This window comes from Rhinoraja longicauda, chromosome 8 (genome assembly GCF_053455715.1).
Source record: "Rhinoraja longicauda isolate Sanriku21f chromosome 8, sRhiLon1.1, whole genome shotgun sequence".
Lineage (NCBI taxonomy): Eukaryota > Metazoa > Chordata > Chondrichthyes > Rajiformes > Arhynchobatidae > Rhinoraja > Rhinoraja longicauda.
This window is the reverse complement of record NC_135960.1, coordinates 51,787,088-51,809,211: the sequence shown is the minus strand read 5'-3', so window position 1 is coordinate 51,809,211 and position 22,124 is coordinate 51,787,088. Positions and strand designations below refer to the sequence as shown.

General features: G+C 40.9%; 1 protein-coding gene across 2 annotated transcripts in view; it reads right to left on the bottom strand.

Annotated features, from left to right (window-relative positions):
- Window positions 1-22,124, bottom strand: part of rapgef4a (Rap guanine nucleotide exchange factor 4a) — a 171,407-nt gene that overhangs the window by 121,013 nt on the left and 28,270 nt on the right. For both annotated transcript variants that reach the window (XM_078403958.1, XM_078403959.1), the window contains exons 3-4: window positions 17,064-17,152; window positions 13,902-14,048 (exon numbers count right to left, since the gene is read on the bottom strand). In XM_078403958.1, coding sequence (XP_078260084.1) covers window positions 13,902-14,048; window positions 17,064-17,152 — 236 coding nt within the window. The remainder of the gene's footprint in view (window positions 1-13,901; window positions 14,049-17,063; window positions 17,153-22,124) is intronic.

Below are 22,124 nucleotides of genomic sequence, written 5' to 3'. Positions count from 1 at the left end.
ATCTAGTTGTCCTGTGCATCAGCTTCTTTACTTCAATATAGCTGCAAACATCAGATTTGTTCTTCCTCTTGCTCCAACTACACGGTATGGATTCATTTACTTTAAAAAGTTTACATAAAAGGAAGTTTATTTTGGCTGTTACTTCAGGAAATCTGAGTTGCTTTTTGTAGAACGAGGACTGCTAACGTGGAGTCACCTCCCAGTATTTTCACTCCCTTCCTGCCTGTTCTTAGAATAGATTGCAAATCTCTAACAACACTGTCTGCATTTTCATTCATAGTGACCTTTTTGGCCCAAACCTTCAAAGAGGTTTCTCTACTATTCAAACTGTTTTGTTAAAGCTGAATTTAATAGCAAATTTTGCCCGATAATTAAATTGAATCAGATTATATTCTGTCACATTAGACCAGATTTTTCCATTGCCTTCATTGCTGACCTTCTACCTTTGGCTTAACATCACTTAAATAACATCCTTGTCCTTGAACAAATCCCTCAATTGCTCACTGCATTATCTCAGTAGCCACTTCCATATCCTTTACTGTACATGAAATTTTACTGCAGAGCAGCAGAACACTCAGCCCAACATGTCTGTGCCATTGAATCATAAAGTGCAGCATAGAAACAGGCCCAAAATGCTGGAGTAACTCAGAGGGACAGGCAGCATCTCTGCAGAGAAGGAATGGGTGACGGGTCAAGACCCTTCTTCAGACCCTTCTTCATGTCTCCACCTGAAACGGGGGAGGGGGGGGGGAGTTGCTGCACCAACGCAGGAGAGGTTTGGACCCAACAGGTCCACTTGGTCTAGTCTGGTACTAATACTCTGCAGAAACATTTCTTTACCATTGTAATATCAACATGACACTTTTATCTGCTGGTCTTGTAACCTCACCATTACTCGCACACATACCTGTTGCCACCCCTTGGGAACTGTGCTTGCCGTAGCCGAACAAAAATAGGACTGACTGGTCAATGATAACTTCTGCATATTGTGATGCAAGTAGGCTATGGGCAACCTCACATTTTATGGAAAGTGGCATGAAGTGACCAGGGTACATTTGTTAAACAAAGGCCAGAGATACATTGGGAGGTCAAGTCTGGAAGTAACAAAATACATGAATAATGGGATGGGGATTTAAGAGTGTTCAAAGATCTTAAAATACATTTAGTTGGTGGAGTTGCAGTATCTACTCACCAGTCTCTGATGTCAGAAAGCAGAGCATTTGGGGCAGTGCAGCAATTAAGAGGTGAGATTAACATAAATCTTGAAATAAAAAATGTTGGAATGCTTGTGTAGTGTCGATACTTGAAAGAGCAGTTTTTTTCATTTTTGTTTCTAGATTCAGAATGATTATGAAAATGCTCTCCATAGTTAATTAACCACTTTTTTGATCATTTATAGGAAAAGGTAAATCTGTCCCTGACAGATAAATGGATCCTCCAGCTGAAAAGAAGAAACTCAGCTCAAACCAATACATTTTAGAAGAGCCAAACAGGGTGAATTGTTTTTCTAGCAATATCTCCATTTCACATCTAGTTATCTAAAACTAAAACAAAATATAACCTCCAATTGCTCTTTGCCAGCAGAGACAAAGGCAAGGCTGGAATTTCAGCAGGAAATGGGTTTTTAATGTGCTTGACTTTTTTTTGCTGCACACAAAGCAAAGATTGGACCAAACTATAACAGGGCCTTTAAGATTTAAAAAACACCAGAAGATTTAAAAAATGGTATTCATAAAGTGGCACTGATCACAAGAAATAAATGTGGGTCTCGACCCGAAACGTTGCCCATTCCTTCTCTCCTGAGATGCTGCCTGACCTGCTGAGTTACTCCAGCATTTTGTGAATAAATACAATAAATAAATGTTGTCAGTGGCAAAACTTTTACCTTTATAGCTGTCCACAAGCATGACATAGTTTTCCTATTTTCTGAAGCATTTTACAGTTCAGAGAACAGTACAGCAAAGGAAGAAGCCCTTGAGCCCACAATATCTGTACGTGACAAGATGCCAAGTAAAACAAATCTCCTCTACCTGAATGTGATCCATATCCCTCCATTCCCTGCCTATCCATGTGCCTTTCTAAGAGCCTCTTAAATGTCACTAAGATATGTTTCCACCATCACCCTTGACAGCACATCCAGGGCACCCATCACACTGTGTACAAAGACCTTAAAACTATGCCCTCTAGTTCCTAGCATTTCCACCCTGGGGAAACAGTCTCTGTCTTCTCCATCTACACCTCTCATAATTGTATATTCTTCTGTCAAGTCACCCCTCAGTTTCCAATGTTCCTGAGAAAACAATCCAATTTATTTCCAATGTCTCCTTGTAGCTAATACCTTCAAATCCAGACAGCATCCTGGAAAACCTCTTCTGCACCTTCCCCAAATGCTGCATACCTTTCCTTAAAATAGGGTGACCAGAACTGCACACACTACTCCAAATCAGGGCAAACTAAAGTTTTATAAAGCTGCAACACAACTCTTATATTCCAGACTCTTATATTCAATGTCCCGAATGATAAGAACAAGCATACCATATGCCTTTTTTAAACACTATCTACCTGTGTTGCAACTTTCAGGGAGCTATGGACTTGGACACCAAGATCTCACTGTACATCAATGCTTTTAAAGATCATGCCATTAATAGTATTCTTTCCCCTTACATTCAATTTCCCATAGTGCAACACATCATAATTGCTCAGATTAAACTCCATCTGCCATTTCTCCACCTATTCCAAGAATTCCTTTAACTATTCTACATTCTATTGTATCCTTTGACAGCTTTTTTCATGGTGTGCATTCTCCACTGATTTACTAACCATTTCATCTACATTTTTGCCCAAGCCAATCATGTACATCACTATAACAGATGCAGAACAGCTCTGGTCACAGACCTTCAGATAATCTGTAGGAGGCCCAACCCTAACCTCTGTCTTTTAATGATAAGCCAGTTCTGAATAAAAACGACCAAGTAACCATGGATCTCATGCTGCTCAATCTTCTGGATCATCTTACCACAAGAGATCTTGTCAAATGCTCTACTGAAGTCCATGGAGACGATGTCCATGGCCCTACAATCAATCACCTACATCACCTCCTTAAAAAAACAATGCCTTAGTAAGACATGACTTGCAGACAAAGCCATGCTAACTGTCCCTAATTGGTCCTTTTCCCTTCCAAACAGAACAATTCTATCCCCAAGAATCCTATCCAAATGGTTCTCTACCATTGAAGTGAAGCTCATTGACCAATAATTTCTTGGATTATCTCTACTTCCCTTCTTAAACAATAGAGCTATCTCTGCCTTAAAAATATCCATTGACTTGGCCACTGCAGCCTTTTGTGACATTGAATGCCACAGATTCACTGCCCTCTGACTAAAGAATTTCATTGAAACAGTTTACCTGAATAAAAGCAGCAGAAACCAGCACTGCAACTGACAAGCTGCAAATGCATTTAAACACATGAGCGCTATAGCGATCTACTGGCAGCAACGGAGCTGCTAACTGTAAGGGAACTCCCGATCGCAGGAGAATCCCCGACCTGGTGGAGGATCGCAGGAACAGTAAGTACCCACTATCCTCATCTTTAGACACCCTGTGGGTAGGGGAAAGGGTAGGGCCGAGGATGTCCTGGTTGGGTTGCTCCTGGGCCTGGCCAAGCTGGATATCTGTGAGTCACGGCACCAGGAGGAAGAGGGCTCTGCCCGAGCAGGCTGCCTGCCCCTTTTCCGGGGTTACAACCGTGCCGGGGTGGTTTTAGAGAGTGACTGGGCGCTGTCCAGGGGCACCCTGGGGGATTTCCGGGACCGCTGGGCACCATGGGGGGTTGAATACATCCTTGACAAGGATTGTAACATAGTTGTAGAGTAGTTTATTTAGTATATTTGTTTGTCTTGTATTATAGGGGTGAGCTCTGTTTTATTTTATTGTATTGTAAATATTATTTTTAATAATTGAATAATTTTTTGGATTTAAAAAAAAGCTGATGACCAAGCTCACGGAACGGGGTCTCTGCGCATCCCTCTGAAATTGGATCCTCGACTTCCTCATCCACAGACCACAGTCTGGTCGAATTGGCAGAAATTCCTCATTAACAATCAGCATGGGAGCACCTCAAGGCTGCGTGCTCAGCCCCCTGCTCTTCTCACTCCATACTCATGACTGTGTAGCCGGACACAGCCTGAACTTTATCTTCAGTTTGCCGACGACACCACCGTTGTTGGATGAATTATAGATGGTGATGAGTCAGAGTACAGAAGTGAGATCAACCAATTGACCACATGGTGCCAGCACAACAGCCTGGCTCTCAATATCAGTAAAACCAATTAACTGACTGTGGACTTTGGAAGAGGAAGGATGAGGACCCACAATCCTGTTTATATCAACGGTGGGGACGGTGGTGGAGAGAGTCAAAAACTTCAAATTCCTAGGCGTGCATATTTCCGAAGATCTTTCCTGGACCTAGCACACTGATGCAATTATAAATAAAGCACATCAACACCTCTACTTCCTGAGAAGATTACGGAGATTCGGTGTGTCAGAGAGGATTCTCTTGAACTTCTACAGGTGTACAGTAGAGAGCACATTGACTGGTTGCATCACAGCCTGGTTCGGGCAACTTGAACGCCCGGGAGTGGAAAAGACTGCAAAAGGTTGTGAACACTGCCCAGTCCATCACCAGCTCTGACCTCCCCACCATCAAAGGGATTTATCAGAGTCGCTGCCTCAAAAAGGCAGCCAGCATCATCAGAGACCCACACCATCCTGGCCACACAATCATTTCACCCCCGCCATCGGGAGGAAGGTACAGGAGCCTGAAAACTGTAACGTCCAGGTTCAGGAACAGCTTCTTCCCTACAGCCATCAGGCTATTAAACACTACAACCTCAAATAAGCTCTGAACTACAATAGACCATCTATCTAGCTATCTATATATTATTATATTACTAAAACTCTCATCTTGTTAGTTTGATCCTTCCTTATTTTTGTGCCCCCCTCACACGATAGTGTGACAATTTTAGGACCACCTTACTCACCATTGTCCTATGGTCACCTTAATGCCAGTTTCATTCAAATTGGTCTTATATTTTTTAAGTTAGACACATTTTAAAGTTTTAAAATTACCTTTTCCAAGTCCCTGGCCATCAGACACGTTTGAAGTTACGAGTGATGAGAGTGGCGGCCAATGAGGGAGGAAGGGGCCTAGAGGGGAAGGGGGATAGAGGGGGAGGGGGATAGAGGGGGAGGGGGATAGAGGGGGAGGGGGATAGAGGGGGAGGGGGATAGAGGGGGAGGGGGATAGAGGGGGAGGGGGATAGAGGGGGAGGGGGATAGAGGGGGAGGGGGATAGAGGGGGAGGGGGATAGAGGGGGAGGGGGATAGAGGGGGAGGGGGATAGAGGGGGAGGGGGATAGAGGGGGAGGGGGATAGAGGGGGAGGGGGATAGAGGGGGAGGGGGATAGAGGGGGAGGGGGATAGAGGGGGAGGGGGATAGAGGGGGAGGGGAGGGTGCTAGACCAATGCAGGAGAGGCTTGTGGGTTGAGGGGGGATGGAGTGGATGAGTGGGTGAGGGGGGTGAGGGGGGTGAGGGGAGGGGGGTGAAGGGAGGGGGGTTGAGGGGGGATCGAGTGCATGAGTGCGGGGAGTGGAGGATAAGGGGGGTTCAGGGGGATCAAGTGGGTGAGTGGAGGGGATAAGGGAGGTTCAGGGGGATAAGGGAGGTTCAGGGGGAGAGGGGAGTGGGGGAGGGGAGCGGGGGAGGAGAGGATGCTGAGCCAATGCAGGAGAGATTTGGGGCCAATGAGAGGGAGGGGGCTGATGAGTCCACGAGTTGCCGCTAACTTTAATAGATGAGCTCCCCACCCCCCCCCCCCCCCCCCCCGCCGGGTGGACCAGCACCCACCCGTGCCCCGCGCCTCACCTTCCTCCCGTGGTGCTACGCGACGGCAGAGGGTCCAACAAGATGGCCGTCGCTGCCGTTCGCTGACGATTGCAGCTGTGCTGCAGGTGAGGCTTCGGGTCGACGGCTCGCTCTGGCTGCAGCGCTGGCGGCACGGATCCGAGGTGAGAGGCTCCCTCTCCCCTTCCCTGTCCCCCCCTCGCCCACCCACGGGGAACATTCCCCGCCCGGCAACGGGCTTCGTCAGTTGGGGGAGAGTTGCCCCAGGAGAGGCCTGCAGGAGAGATTTGGACCCAACGGGTCCACCTCAGTCTAGTTATTAATATTATTGCAGTACTATTGTTTGTTTTGAGTATATCTATATATATATATATATTATATTTATATATATATATAAGAAAATAACTGCAGATGCTGGTACAAATCGATTTATTCACAAAATGCTGGAGTAACTCAGCAGGTCAGGCAGCATCTCGGGAGAGAAGGAATGGGTGACGTTTCCCACCCCCCCTTCCCTGACATCAGTCTGCAGAAGGGTCTCGAGCCAAAACGTCACCCATTCCTTCTCTCCCGAGATGCTGCCTGACCTGCTGAGTTACTCCAGCATTTTGTGAATATATATATATATATATATATATAAACACAAAAATATGTATAAATATGTATGTGGATATATATTGTATTATTATATAAGGTAGACAAAATGCTGGAGTAACTCAGCGGGTCAGGCAACATCTCTGGAGAAGAGGAATGGGTAACGTTTTGGCTGGAGACCCTTCTGCAGACTGATGTCAGGGAAGGGGGGGCGGGATAAAGATTGTGTGTGTGTGTGTGTGTGTGTGTGTGTGTGTGTGTGTGTGTGTGTGTGTGTGTGTGTGTGTGTGTGTGTGTGTGTGTGTGTGTGTGTGTGTGTGTGTGTGTGTGTGCACGCACTTGCATGTATGTGGATATATATACAGAACCTTTTTTTCTCTCTTGTTTATCATATCGTTTACAGTGTACTATGTTTACATATTCTGATGTGCTGCAGCAAGTAAGAATTGCATTGTTCTAGGACACGTGACAATAAAACACTCGTGACTCTCTCTTGACTAAGATGCTTGCCACAAGACTCTACAGTAGGTGGCAGCAGAGAGCTAGCTACAACAAATATTGTGACAATTACAAAAGCTGAGATTTGATGCCACTTACAATCAAAATATTAGATTTTGTACCAATTTTTATCAGGTCTTCCACGCCATAATTTAGAACCACAAATGGATTATAGTTCAACTCTGCTTGCTTCCAGCAACATAGAATCGTACAAAGCTATTCAGTAATTCCATTATTTCAACCTGTTCTTGTCCCAACAGAAACAAACATTTTTTCCTCCCCTTTTCCAGCCAACAATCATAATTTCTGATACGATTCCTCTTGTACTTCAAATGCCTCCTTTACATCATGGATGTGCATTCCCTCACCAGGCTAATCCAGATTCAGAAAAAAAACCCCAGTAACTATTGGGAGTCAGTATTGCTATAGGGCTGACATTTAGTGCAGGATCTTAGGACCATTCAAATGAAATGGCAAACATCGTCAACTCAGAAAAACAGTCAGGAATGAGGTTATGATCAATGTTTCACTTGAATAAAATCTCCATTTGTCAAGGACATGGCTACTAGACACATCAGTAGCCAATTCTTGTGTCAGGTGACCACATCCTTCCAAGTTTAGTTAAAAGGTGTGTAGTTTTAGGAAGATGAAAACAATCTGTAGTTGATGTTAAGTCCAGCGGCTGAGCCGCACCGGGCACCGAAACGTCCCGCGGCCGAGCCGCACCGGGCACTGAAACGTCCCGCAGCCGAGCCGCGCCGGGCACTGAAACATCCCGCGGCCGAGCCGCGCCGGCGATGTTAAGTCCCGCAGCCGAGCCGCACCGGGCACTGAAACGTCCCGCGGCCGAGCCGCACCGGGCACTGAAACGTCCCGCAGCCGAGCCGCACCGGGCACTGAAACGTCCCGCGGCCGAGCCGCGCCGGCGATGTTAAGTCCAGCGGCCGAGCCGCGCCGGGCGATGGAAGGCCCCGCGGGCGAGCTGCGCCCCGGGGAAGAGACCTAATAAAAGAAAGGTTTCCCCCGCCCCACCCCCCCCCACACACCCACCCCCCCCCCCACACACCCACCCCCCCCCCCCACACATACACAGCCAAAAACAGAAACAAAAACCATCCCAACACCGACACAAACAAAAAAAAGAAAAAAAGACAAACAGACTGCCAGAGAGCCGCAGCCGTTAGGCGCAGCCAACTCCTCCCAGAAGAAGATTTGCTGAAAATATTCCAAAGATTTTCAATATTAAAAGAATCAAGGGACATGGTAGTATTTCAGAAAAGAGGCACAGAGGTTAAAGATCAGGCATGAATTAGCAGAACAGGCACGACGACGAAACGGCCTATTTATGCACCTGTGCTTGTATTGAACAGTCAGATATTAACTGAAAATTCCATCTGAAGACATAGAATAACAACTTCCTTCTCACTATACATTTTCTTTATCCGTGATGTTTTTTTGATGTTATCTTTTCTTAAAAGTGTACATTTTAATTAATTATTATTAATTGTGAAATTCCTAAAATACAGAACTTCCTCTGCAGCTAACTTTATATTGATCGCAATTCCGTCAAAAAAATTCAAGTACTTATTTTGTCAAGGACATTCATGATATTTCGGCTACTGTATCAATTTGTGCAATCGCGGTAACATTTTTTTAAAAAGTTTGCTTTCTTCCTGATTCTGTCTTTATGAATTCAACACGATTGGTTGGTCAACCCGTTTGATCATATTCAATTACTAAACATCTGCCTTGAACTGATAGCTTACAATAACATCTAAATGAGAAAACACTGCATCAGAGATTTTAAAAAGGCTACATCAGAAATCATCATAATTTTTAACATGAGAGTGACAACAACTCCTGTACATTTTCTCACTTTCAAAACATTACTGTACAACTTCCAAATCATCTCATAAATACCAAATGTCCAGAAGCTATGCATAGCCACCTTATACCGATCTAGGAGCTTCAATGGTCAAATTAGACAGTCAGAACCATTTTCCGCAGGGTGGAAATATCAAAGAACAGAGGGCACAGCTTTAAGGTGAGAGGGGCAAAGTTTAATGAAGATGTGTGGGGCAATTTTTTGTTTACACAGAAGGTGGTGGGTGCCAGAAACTGGCTGCCAGGGGTGGTGGCAGAGGCAGATATGATAGTGGGGTTTAAGAGACACATGGATATGCATGGAATGGAAAAATATGGATCATGTGCAGGCAGATGAGATTAGTTTATCTTGGCATCATGTTTGGCATAGACATCGTGGGCAGAGGACCTTTTCCTATTCTGTACTGTTCAATGTTCTATATTACCTAGATACTGTATCCAGTTTTGAAGTTCTGATTAACATGCTTGCCAAAAAAAATTGAATAGCTCCAAGACTGCAGTGGCCATATTCCTGTGGTATTCTTCAAAAGTAGTATGGCAGGATGATCACTGGTCAAGGTCCATGATTTTATCACCATTTATATTTGCAGGCATTGTTCCACCTACCCAATAATAAATATTGTGAAATGTCTGCGCAGGTTCAGGTGAGTGAGAGCCAGTTACAAAATTGTGCCATCTACAATATAAATGTTTGTTCATAAAAGGATCCAATATAGCCAGCACTGCAAGTGATCACTTTCCACTTTCAAGCTGCAGCCTCCACACTGATCCTATCTCCTTCATTTTCATTCAACTGTGATGGCCCCCAGACTGCAATGCTATATTGTTCCTGTAGCCACAATGGATTTTGTTTACTTTTATGTTTTTCCATTTCTTCCTAAATCCGCTCCTTATAAATCTTGTCAAAGACTTTGAGTCAAGGTTTCTTCGAGCTATTAGAGTTTGTCACTGCTGCAAATTATGGGCAACTTTTCTTCCATATAATTATAATTCTTTTACAAGCACCTATGCAAATCCATGCCAAATCTACAAACAATAACAAGGGACAAAATACCATTAGGGGTGGCACAGTGGTAGAGTTGTTGCCTTATGCCAGAGACCCGGGTTTGACCTTGATTACGGGTGCTGTCTGTATAGAGTTTGCATGGGTTTGCTCTGAGTGCTCTGGTTTCCTCCAACACTCCAAAGACCTACAGGTTGGTAGGTTAATTGGCTTCAGTAAGAATTGTAAATTGTCCCTACTGTGTAGGGTAGTGTTAGTGTAAGGGGATCGCTGGTCAGCGCAGGCTCGGCAGACCGAAGAGCCTATTTCCGCTCTTTATCTCTAAAAAATGTAGGAGTAGCACAAATGGAATGAATTAATATTCAGAAAGCATTTGCAGAAACATATTAAACGAACTTTGACCACTACTCGGTGCAACTTTCTAACGAAAGGAGAACACTGGCATCAAGATTAGAAACAGCTTTTTATTGTTGTGACTGTATGGCAAATGAAATTCCTCACACGTTGCAAAACTTGGCTAATAAAGTATGATTGTGATTGTGAGATTTAAATAATCATTTAATAGTAGTTATCTCGTGAGAGTTCACTCTGGACCGTGCCTGGGAATTTTTCTATAGAACCATCCAATCTTTTCTAAAAAAAGTGCTAGCATTGCTACCATAATTATAAGATTTCCAAATATGTTTCAGAGTAATCTGTCTCTGTACAACACAGAATGAATGCTGGATTTGTCTGATCATTGTAACTTACAAATGTTACCAGAGGTACAAAGTGAGCAATATGCTTTTAAAACATTCCCAAAAAATATTACCATATTGATCAACGAATAATCAACTTAGAAATGCATTTATTAGACAAACATTTAAAAAATCAGTCGTAACAAAAATAGAATTGCTCACATACCTGTATATCACGTATGAAAAAAATGTCACCCATTTTTCCTTTGATTCTGCTTTACCATTCATCACGGTAACAGCTGATTTTCTACCTCCATTCTATTTTCCTGCACTACTCCTAAATCCTTCAATATCAGTCTTGTTTTGAATCAAGGACTCGGCCTCTAAAGCTGTTTAAGGTCGAAATTTATACTTTCTGAGCGTCACAATTTCTCACAATCAGTCACAAATGATCTATCACTTATTATGCAACCTTGACCTCCACTCCAACAAACCTTAGCCAAGGGAAACATCCTTCCTGTATCTATTCTGTCAAGCCCTGTGGGAATTTTGCAAGTATCAAAGAGATAAATTAACTCTCCCAAATTCAAGGGAAAACAGGACAAGTCTAGTCAATTTCTCTTCATATAGCAATGCTCCATCTCAGGAACCTGTCCAATGAACTTTTCTTATGTACACTCTATGGCAAGTCCATCCTAGTTAAGTGAAAAAACTAAAATTGTAGATAATACTCCAGGTGTAGTTTCAATAATACCCCATACAATTGCATTGTGACATCTTTACTCCTATACTTAAATCTTTTCCTGATGAAAGGCCAACATACGATTCGCCTTCATAATTGCTGGCTATACGTAAATGATCATTTTCACGTGACTTGTATACAAGGGTACATAGAAGCCTTTAAACATCAATATTTCTAAATTTTAAAAAACTCCAGTTTTAAATAATAATGTCATTATTAACAGGCTCACCATGAGCAGTCTCATTTTTGCAAAATTACAATAATAACAGTATTTTCTGTAGTATTTTCCAGGAAATAAACATACATCATAAATGTAGTCCGAAAAGAGACATTAATGTCACAAAGTCACTCTGACTCAGACATGCAACATTCCAATGTGGACAGATTCACCATTTCCAAGAAATATTATATGTTGACCAGACTACAACTCAAAAAACTTTCACATGGCTATTGCAAAACCTCTAAACTGCAGAAGAACTGCAATACATTGAACTGCAATACATTGAGGAAGGGAACAAAATTAAATGGCTCATTTATCAACCGACATGTATCAAGTACCTCATTCTACAACTATATAAAAACTATTAGTAACTTTCATACCCTCTTAAACAAAACCATCTGAAAATACTGGAGACGGAAAATCAATTAGATCAAGATGATGTAACCTGTCAAAAACAAGTGAATAGTAATCCTAAATAAACCTAAAAAGGTTTATTAAGTCCTCTCTCCAGGTATCAAATACAACCCCCAGCTTTGATCGTAGATGGCAATTCCAAGAAGGTATCAATGTAACTGATACTTTGCTCACATGTGTCAAGTTTCAGTTGGAGCTCGCTCATCTAGCTTACTCATCAGAGAATAAGAATGTTGCTTGTAGAGATTTTTCATCCACAGTTCTAAATTAGCATTTAGAATGCAACCACATGAAAATTATTTGCAACCTGAACTGCGATATAGAGATCTCTCCCATTTATGCTTTTTTTAAACCAAAATTTGATTGGCGTGTGGGTGCTAAATTAAAGTTTTTTTGAAATAATAGTAATACAAAAAATCTCTGTGGTTATCATTTACTGGTGTCCTCTGGGATGGGGTTGCCCCATTCTACCAACTACTGCTCTGTGCAAAAATAATACATCATTGTGAGTTTTCCCTCCCTTGTGTTGATAACACTAAAAGCAGAATTAAAGCCAATGGAAAGAAAAATGTTTAGAATGAAAAATGAACCGTTTATTTGGTTTTATTTCAATTAATGGGCAAGGTCATGTACATCTGTAACTTCATTCAGTGACCAGAGCTCCCAACATTTTCTTTGGGATATAGAGTTGGCAGTGTGGAGTAGTACATTTTCTTTTTAGGATAGGTTGATTGGTAGTTGTAATTATCTGTCAGAAAAGCTCTGCTGGCAAGCCTGAATACATACTTTATTTAGCAACTTGCTTGATCCCTTTTTCCCATTAGGCTCTCGGGGCCTGTTCTGATTTATCTGACTCTGTTTATATTTCTGTCTCATATGCAAGGAACTTTCAACATTTTGATGGGTGTTATGGTTCTCTGAAATCCAACTCAAGCAAAGAATTAAGGAGAATTCACGTAATTAAGTCTATCTTTTACCTCGCTGTCTGACTTGTATAACCCTCCTTTCTCCCGTGGCAAGCAGAGATTCATCAATACTTTTTGTATTTCTTGTTTACAAAAAAGCAGTGGAATTACTGCTTGTGGCTCCCATGAACTTTCCATCTCTCAGCCTGTTATTATTTCCCCTGGGCTATCATCAAAAAAGCTGTGGTTGTTTGCTCCAGTGACCCTAAGATGCTTTCATATACAGAACATCCCATATAACAAGTTCTTTATTTTTTCCCTACATACATAACCTGACAAAAGCACTGATTTCCTAAAAGCACAAAGCATAAACGTTTTGCTTCTGTTGAATTCTGTAAATTAGATAACCATTGAGTCCATATTTTGTAACCCTTACTCCTGGTTTTGTTTTGCTTTTACAAGTATATATCTCATTACTTTTTGAAACTTAATAATTTAGTTCTGTTCCTTTTAGGCAATCCTCATCAGTACCAACATATTTTGTAATTTATTTTCTCTCAATCTTTGCCCATTCCTAATTGAATTAGGTTTGCTGATTCTCATTGAAATACATTACCAATATTCCAACAAAAGCATAATTGACCAAAAAAAAGAAAATGTATTAAATGTTCACCACAAACAAATGCATTTTGATGATGTCATTGCTTCATAGTCACTGATTATTTAAATCAGAAGTATTATGATTATCTGAAATTGTTTTAGAATTAAAATGACCTCAATGGATAATTAAGTATTTTTATTATAATTGTTAAATTGGTAGAATTCAGCAAATTTGTAGTCCCATTGGAGACCAAATTTATACATCTGTGAAACATTATAAGATATACTTAAACATTAATTCTACTAAAGAAAACTGTTGAATTCCTGAATCCGCATATGACTGCTACATATTTAATTTCATTAACGTAACTTAAATATCATCGATGTAAGTACTAAGTTTGCAGTGCAAGTGATTGCAAATCTTCAGGATTTAAAGTAGCAAATGATGTTTTCTGGTTTACCTCCCATAGTGCTTTAAAATCTTTCTGTTCAATACGAAGAAGCTCACTGTACTCCTTGGTGACGATGGTAGCATGGCGAGGAGTATTGTCGAGAATCGATTCTCCAAAAGCTGTTCCAATTCCCAGAGTACAGAGTATGACAGAATCCTTTCAAAAATCAAAAACCAGAAATACAAAATTAGAAAAATGGCACAATATTTTATTTCTTAATAAAAAAAGTACAATCACTGTACAGGTCCTCCCTAGCTTATGAATGCCTGACTTATGCAAAAGCCCGTGCATATGAAACAGCACTTGAGAGACCAGCACAATGGATTTGCTGGCTTTGATTTCTGCCTGTGTATTCAGTTTGCAGCCACACTTCTAAACAAGCAAGCTGTTGGGTTTTCAAACTGTTCACGGGAAAGGAACCCAGCCACAGCCTGGGGAAGAAGTACATTGCATCCTCACAATATGAATCGCTTCATTTCACAAGTTGTACTTCTGCTATTCAAAATCATCTTGTATCATCACTTGTGGGCAGGAATCCAAGCATGATGATTCGTGGGTCTAGCGTTGGAAGAAATATGCGAATTAGAGGATGGGGACGGGGCGAGTGTGGTATGAAGTTGGAGGGTAATGCAAGATGAAATTTCTGTGGGTGAATGAAAATGCTTGAAGGGTCCTGATAACAAGCTTTGGACTTCATGAAATAAAGTCAGTCAACAAATGAACATAGAGCTCCTACCAGTACTTCACATAATTTGGAGGCAAGAAATTGGGATGCTGAATATGAACACGGGATGGTGATGCTAGGAGTAAGGATATGAAATCCTTAAAGGGAATGTGGCCAGGTATCAAGAGAGCAGAACCTGGCAATCTGGGGTGACTGTGGATGAAGGAAGGAGCTGCAACCTGTAGGATGTTACTCTGGGCTCAGGGGAACTACTATCCTGCTGCATCCTCATTCAGCTAAGAAATGTTAACAAGTTTTTGATATAAGTAGCATATACTCGTTGCAATTTGTATAACAACAAAGCAATCTTTCACTATATTCATTACACAGATAATACCTCCGTTAGTTTGTTATGCAAAGGGTCAAATGTCAGGGGGTTCACACAATTACAGTAATGTTTTTAAATTACTGTGCACATTAGGCCTTGCTAGGTCTTAAACCAATCAAGGAATTTGTTCTCAAACAGATCACAATGATTACCCCAATGATGAAACATCAGCTCAAAAGTATGACTTAACACCTCCAATTTCTTAATGTAATAAAAAGGAATTACAGATGCTGGTTTATACCAAAGAGACACACAAAATGGTGGACTAACTCAGCGGATCAGGCTGCATCTCTGGAGAAAATAGATAGGTGACATTTCGGGTCAGGACACTTCTTCAGACTGCTCTGGGGAGAATGGAGAGTTAACATTTTGGTCAGAACCCTTCTTCACACTGCTCTGGAGAAAATGGATAGGTGACTTTCGCGTCAGGAATGAATCTGAAGAAGGGTCCCGACAGAAAATGTCACATATCCATTTTCTAGAGAGATGATGCCTCACCCGTTGAGTTACTCCAGCATTTTACATCCAACTCCAATTTCTTGATGAAATTCTTGTTTTCTACATTAGAAACCTATACTAAACCTTTTAGAACACTGTTTAATCATTTGCAAGAGAACTGCAGCCATTTCTGGACACTCCTAAGGGAAGAACCTGAGCATTTACAAAGGATGTATTATCAGAGATGATAGTTAAATGGTGAGGTAAGACACAATGGTATTATTCTCCCTAGATCAGATAAGTTTAGAGGGAGATCTGGTGGAAAAAAATCAAAATCATGATGAATTTAAAAGTCTGTGCCGAGGTTGAAGGGCCATTAATCAGAGAATGGGGAAATGAGGTTCAAGGTAATTTTATTGCAGCAAACTAATTTGCCTGAAAAAATGCGGTGGAAGGAAATGAAATTAAAGTGTTCAAAAGAAAATTGAACAAATAGTTGGAGGAAAATTTGCAGATCTATTGGGAAAGAAATAAAGATGGAAATAATTTTGTTAATTCTCTTTCAAATAACCAGCCCAAGCAGAATAGAGCAAATGCTCATATGTAGTATCTTTGTAAGACTATGCAGGAAAGAACTGCAGATACTGGTTTAAATCAAAGGTAGACACAAAATGCTCAGCGGAGTTACTCCAGCAATTTGTGTCTATCTTTGTAAGACTCACTGGTTTCACAAGTGTGGGATTGGATGAACTGAAATACAATAAACATGTTACACAATGATAAATATAAATTAAGATCTTTGGCCAAGTCTGCAGAACACACAGATGGTAATGAATATAGACGTACTGTAAGAGGCTTATGAGAGTTAAAATAAATTTAGTTTAATTGAATGGTAAAACAGCTTGAAGCCACTGAATTGTTGAATTGCCCTTCCCTGTGAGCTTCTCTACCCATCCCAGAGATGGATGACCAGTCATGACCCACTGAAGTTATTCAAATTGGCTTAATTCTATGGAATTAACTGGGGTCATGAACGGGGCAGACATCTTTCTGCCTCACCAAGAATCATCAAAGAAAACAAGCTCATTCTGCAAGTATGATAGAAGTGCACCTCTGATGCTGGAGTTATCAGGAAACAGCATCCTTTCAAAGAATATGAAATGATATTAACATAGTTAGTATAAGAAAATAATTGCAGATGCTGGTACAAATCGAAGGTATTTATTCACAGAATGCTGGAGTAACTCAGCAGGTCAGGCAGCATCTCAGGAGAGAAGGAACATAGTTAGCATATAGAACAACTTACATTCACAGTAAAGACTGCTGTAATAGAGCAGAAACAAGGAACTGCAGATGCCAGTTTACACAAAAGGACACAAAGAGCTGGAGTAACTCAGCGGGTCAGGCAGCATCTCTGGAGAACATGGAGAGGTGGCATTTCCGGTCAGGATCCTTCCTCAGACTGATTGTGGGGGGGGGGGGGGGGGGAGGTGTAATAGTGCATTGGGAAAATTTATTTCATTTACTTGACACAAAAATGAATGTCAATTTAAAATCTTTCCTAAATTTTATAACTATTGTTCCAATATTAAATTCATAATTTTGTAAACCAAATTGGCAAAGCTTTACATATCCCAAAACCAATAACAATGGGTCAATTGAACAAAACGCTCCCTTTTACCTGCAGGTTGGCTGTTTCTGATACTTTAACATCCAAAGATCCAGCTAATACAGCATACCAACACGTCCCAATATCTCCTTGACGAAACACTAGGAAGCAAACATATAAAGGAGCATTGTGTAATGTGGTATGAAATTGTTTTTTTGGCAGCCAGTAAGCACAGACTGAAATACTTGGAAGTAATTTCATGACCTGTACTTTACTCCATGGTTCTAGACAATCTGTTTTGGAATTTTAGACAGCTAAATCATAAAACCATTCAGCTGCCAATTCAGCTGCTGTTTGACAGCAGAAACAAAGAAAAACCTTAAAAGATAAATACAAAAGAAATTGTATAAATTCTTGCATAACATTTACATGAGCCTAAACAGACAAGTATTCGTGTAAGCCAGTCTTTGAAAGGACATTAGTATTTAGGCTACAAATCAAGGAGAAACTGGTCAATGACTTTGAAATACTGACACTTCAAGGTGGATCCTGAGTGTGATTGTGTAGTTCAGTTTAGAGATACTGCATGGAAACAGGCCTTTTGGCCCAGCGAGTCCATGCTGACCCATACACGAGTTCCATCCTGCACATTAGGTACAATTTATGAACCCAGTTAACCAACAAACCTACACGTCTTTAGAATGTGAACCACACGGTACTTCACTTCACGACAGCACAGTGGCGCAGCAGTAGAGTTGCTGTCTTACAGTGCCAGAGACCCGGGTTCGATCCTGACTATGGACGCTATCTGTACAGAATTTGCAAGTTCTCCCTGTGACTGTGTGGCCTTTCTCCGGGTGCTCCGGTTTCCTCCCACATCCCAAAGACGTGCTGGTTTGTAGGTTAATTGGTTTCTGTAAATTGTCCCTCGAGTATAGGATAAAACTAGTGTACAAGCAGATTGTTGGCTGGTGCATACTCAGTGGGCCGAAGGGCCTGTTTCCTCGTTGTATCTTTAAACTAAAAACTAAAATATTATCCAAGTTAAAATTGTACAGGACTTCAGACTTAGAATGCCCACGCAGAACAGAGGATATCAAAGATTAAAATTCATGTAAGATTTTTCATCCTTTGATGGAATTCTGATGTTTATAGAGTAAATTTATAATTTATGTGAAGTGTTGGTCAATCTTGATTTGTATCACCTTGGTGACAGAGGTCATTAAAAATTAATATGGCTCAGATAAATATCAGCTATATGTGGCTCATAGAACGCTTCTTAAAAGCCTCTATTCAGGCTTCACTGTAAATCACTGACCTAGAAATTGGTTGATTAGATATGGCGAACAATACATGCCAAAACAAGCAAGTTCGAGGCATACATAACATTGGTCCTCAACTAAACAAGTTGTATATATCTGCTGGGGATCCTTGGTAGCTATCCATCAGAAGATATTTGCTTGGATAAATTGCTCTTCCACCCATGGTTCAAGTTAACATAATGAAATAACCCATTTATTTTAGGATTCTTCTTTCGCCTCTTCTATTCAAACCAATATGCTTTCCCCTTAATCCCCCAACCCAGTTCAACCAGATATAATTAACTTCATGTACAGGCAGGAACTACAGATGCTGGTTTACACTGAAGATAGACCTAAAACATTGGAGTAACTCAGCAGGTCAGGCAGCACCTCTGGAGAAAAGGAAATGGGTGATGTTTCAGGTCGAGAAGATGGGACTGAAGAAAGGTCTTGATCTGAAATGTCACCTATTCCTTTTCTCCAGAGTTGCTGGCTGACCTGCTGAGTTACTCCAGTTTTTTGTGTTTAATTAACTTCATCCTTCCTCACTCCCTCTGCAAATATGCAGTTTCAGCTACTCCCTTGATTTGTACAGCACCTGTTTGGTCTTCATTACCTTCTTCCCATTCTCCTCTATTGCCCCTTATTTTCTCTGTCGGTTCTCAAACCTTTTCCATTTTTCCTTCCCTCTTCACTGATAGCCATTCTCTTTCTTATAACTGCCACCCCTATTTGAGTGTGCTGGTGAAGCAATGATTCTGATTGCCGCTTACATTAGGCCAGAATTACTGCGTTGTAGATGAATTGCAGGATCACCTCTCAAGGAGGGGATGAATTAAGAAGGGTTGGAAAAGGATGTAGATGCAAAGACAAATTTACTTGCCTGCATCCCTGGGCCCACCCCCTCCTCAACAAATATGAGCCTCTCATCAATCCCATTTTTGGCAGCATAATCAAGAATAAGTTGCACCCTGGCCACTCCCACTTCTCCCCTCTCCCATCAGGCAAAAGGTATGGAAGTATGAAAACACACACCACCAGATTCGGGGACAGTTGCTTCCCAGCTGTTATCAGGCAACCGAATCATCCTACCACAGCCAGAGAGCAGTACTAAACTACTATCTACCTCTTTGGTGACCCTTGGACTACCCTTGATTGGACTTCACTGGCATTACCTTGCACTAAACGTTTTTCCCTTATCATGTATCTATATACTGTAAATGGATCGATTGTAATCATGTATTGTCTTTCTGTTGACTGGTTAGCATGCTACAAAAAAGCTTTTCACAGTACCTCGGTACATGTGACAATAAACAAAACATTATCATACAATGTCTGCTGAATATGAAGTCATGTAAAACTAATTTCCTCTGCATGTGATCAATATCACTCCATTTCTTGCATATCCACATGCCTATCCAAAACACTTAAACATCACTATCATATCTGCTTCCACCACTACCCTGGCAGTGCATTCCAGACACCCACCACTCTCTGTGTGAAAAGATTTGTTCCGCACATCTTCTTTAAACATTTCCCCTTTCTCTCCATTCTTTGTCACTTCCATCCTGGGAAATAGATTCTATCTACCCTATCCATGCCTTCCATGATTTATATAATTCTATCAGATCTATGCTCAACCTCCAAAGCACCTGAGAAAACAATCCAAGTTTGTCTAACCACTCTTTGTAGCTAATACCCTCTAATCCAGACAGCATTCGAAACAAACCTCTTTAGTACCCTCTCCAAAGCCTCCAGTCTTCCTGTAATGGGGCAACCAGAACTGCACTCAATATGCAAAATACTGCCTGAACAAGTCCCATAAGGCTGCAGCATGACTTCCTCACTATAATACTCAATATCCTAACTGATGAAAGCAAGCATATCTTACACTTTCTTTAGCACTGCATCTCGGAGATACAAAGAAATGGTTTACAAACACAGACCAAAATTGCTGGAGCAACTCAACGGTCAGACTGAAAAAGGGTCCTGACTTGAAAAGTCATCGATCCATGTTCTCCAGAGATGCTGCCTCACCCAATGAGTTACTCCAGCACTTTAATACTTTTTTTTAAACCACTGTATGTGTTGCCACTTTCAGGGAGCTATGAACTTAGATCACAAGACCCCTCTGTACCTCAATGCATCTGGAAGTCTTGCTATTTATTAACAGCATACTCCCCCCTTGCATTCGACCATCCAGGTGCAACTCCTCACACTTGCTCAGATTAAACTCCATCTGCCCTTTCTTCCGCTATATCTGTAACTGATGTACTGCATGCCGTATTCTTTGACACTGTCTCACTGTCTACAACTTTCTCACTGTCTACAACTCCACCAATTTTTCTTTATTATTGACTGCAAATTAACTAACTAACCCATCGACATTTATGTTCGAGTCATTTATATACATCACAAACAACAGAGGTTCCAGCATTGATCCCTGCAGAACACTACTGGTTACAAACCTCTGGACAGAAAAACACCCTCCCATCACAACACTCTGTCCTCATTCTGTAAACCAATTCTGAATCCATACTACTAAGTCACAATGGATCCCATGCATCTTAATCTTCTGGATTTGCTTACTATGAGAGACTTTATCAAATGGTTTACAAAAATTCACGCAGACAGCGTCCACTGCCCTACCCTCATCAATAACTTTCATCACCGCCTCAAAAACTCAATCAAGTTTGAAATACATAAACCTAGCAGGTTAAGCAGAAACTATGGGGACAAAAAGTATAAATTGATGTTTTGGGTCAAGACTGTTCTGATCCTGATCCTGACCCTGATGTGAGGTGTCAACTCAATGTTCACTTACACCTTTTGCCCTCATAGATGCTGGTTGGTCTACTAAGATCTTTTATGTTTTTTGTTCCATATTCCAGCATCTACAGCATCCTTTGTCCAATTGGAACTGGCCAGATAAACTAAAGTTTTTGAAAACTCTTGGAAATGTTTATTGTCTGCTGACGTGAAATTCTGCAGTTTTGTTTATTCACTTTCAGAGCTTTTCAAGGACGAGTTTCATATCAGGATTACAAATAATATCAGTAAGTAGGATTGTATGACATAAATTACCTGCCCTAAATGGAATCACAATAAAAATCGCAATAACTTCATGATATGCCATTAATTTCAATGAATAAATGCACACTTAAGTTTTTTTCTTAGTGTTTTTTGCAAGGCAAATGTCACAGTTCATCCAGATGTTTGTGACAAATTGGATTTCATGGCACATCATGATAAATTAATGGATTTACAAACTAATAAAGGGCAATGATGTAAATCACCAATATTTTTCACCAATTTTAGGTCGCAAATTTTCTTTACATGATTTGCCAACATAAATAACTAATTTATCCTGGCATCATACGTGATATATTTCTGATGTCTCCCACATCAGGCAGCCATGAAACAACAGAAAGTGCTTGTTACCCACCTTATCTTGAGAAATTGCACTGAAATTATGAATGGAAAGTAAGTTAGGAAGTAGTTTATGTCTGTAAGCTTTATACAATGTTTTATATCCCAGGTATGTAGAAATAGCAAGCAAAGCAAATATGTGCTCACATCGATAAAACTATTTCAGGGGAATGTGTAATTGTAAAATTAACCCAGTAGAATAAAATGTACAAGTATTATAAATTAAGTAAAGCAATCATTATCCTGAGATATTAAGAAAAAAAAGATAATGAGTTTTAAGTAAAGGCCAAAGCAAAATTGAATTTAGTTGACATCAAATGACCTGTCTTGCCATCAGATGCAGTATTGTTTATTTTAAGTACAACAGGAAATGATTCAGTACGTATCTCACAAAATCACCAGA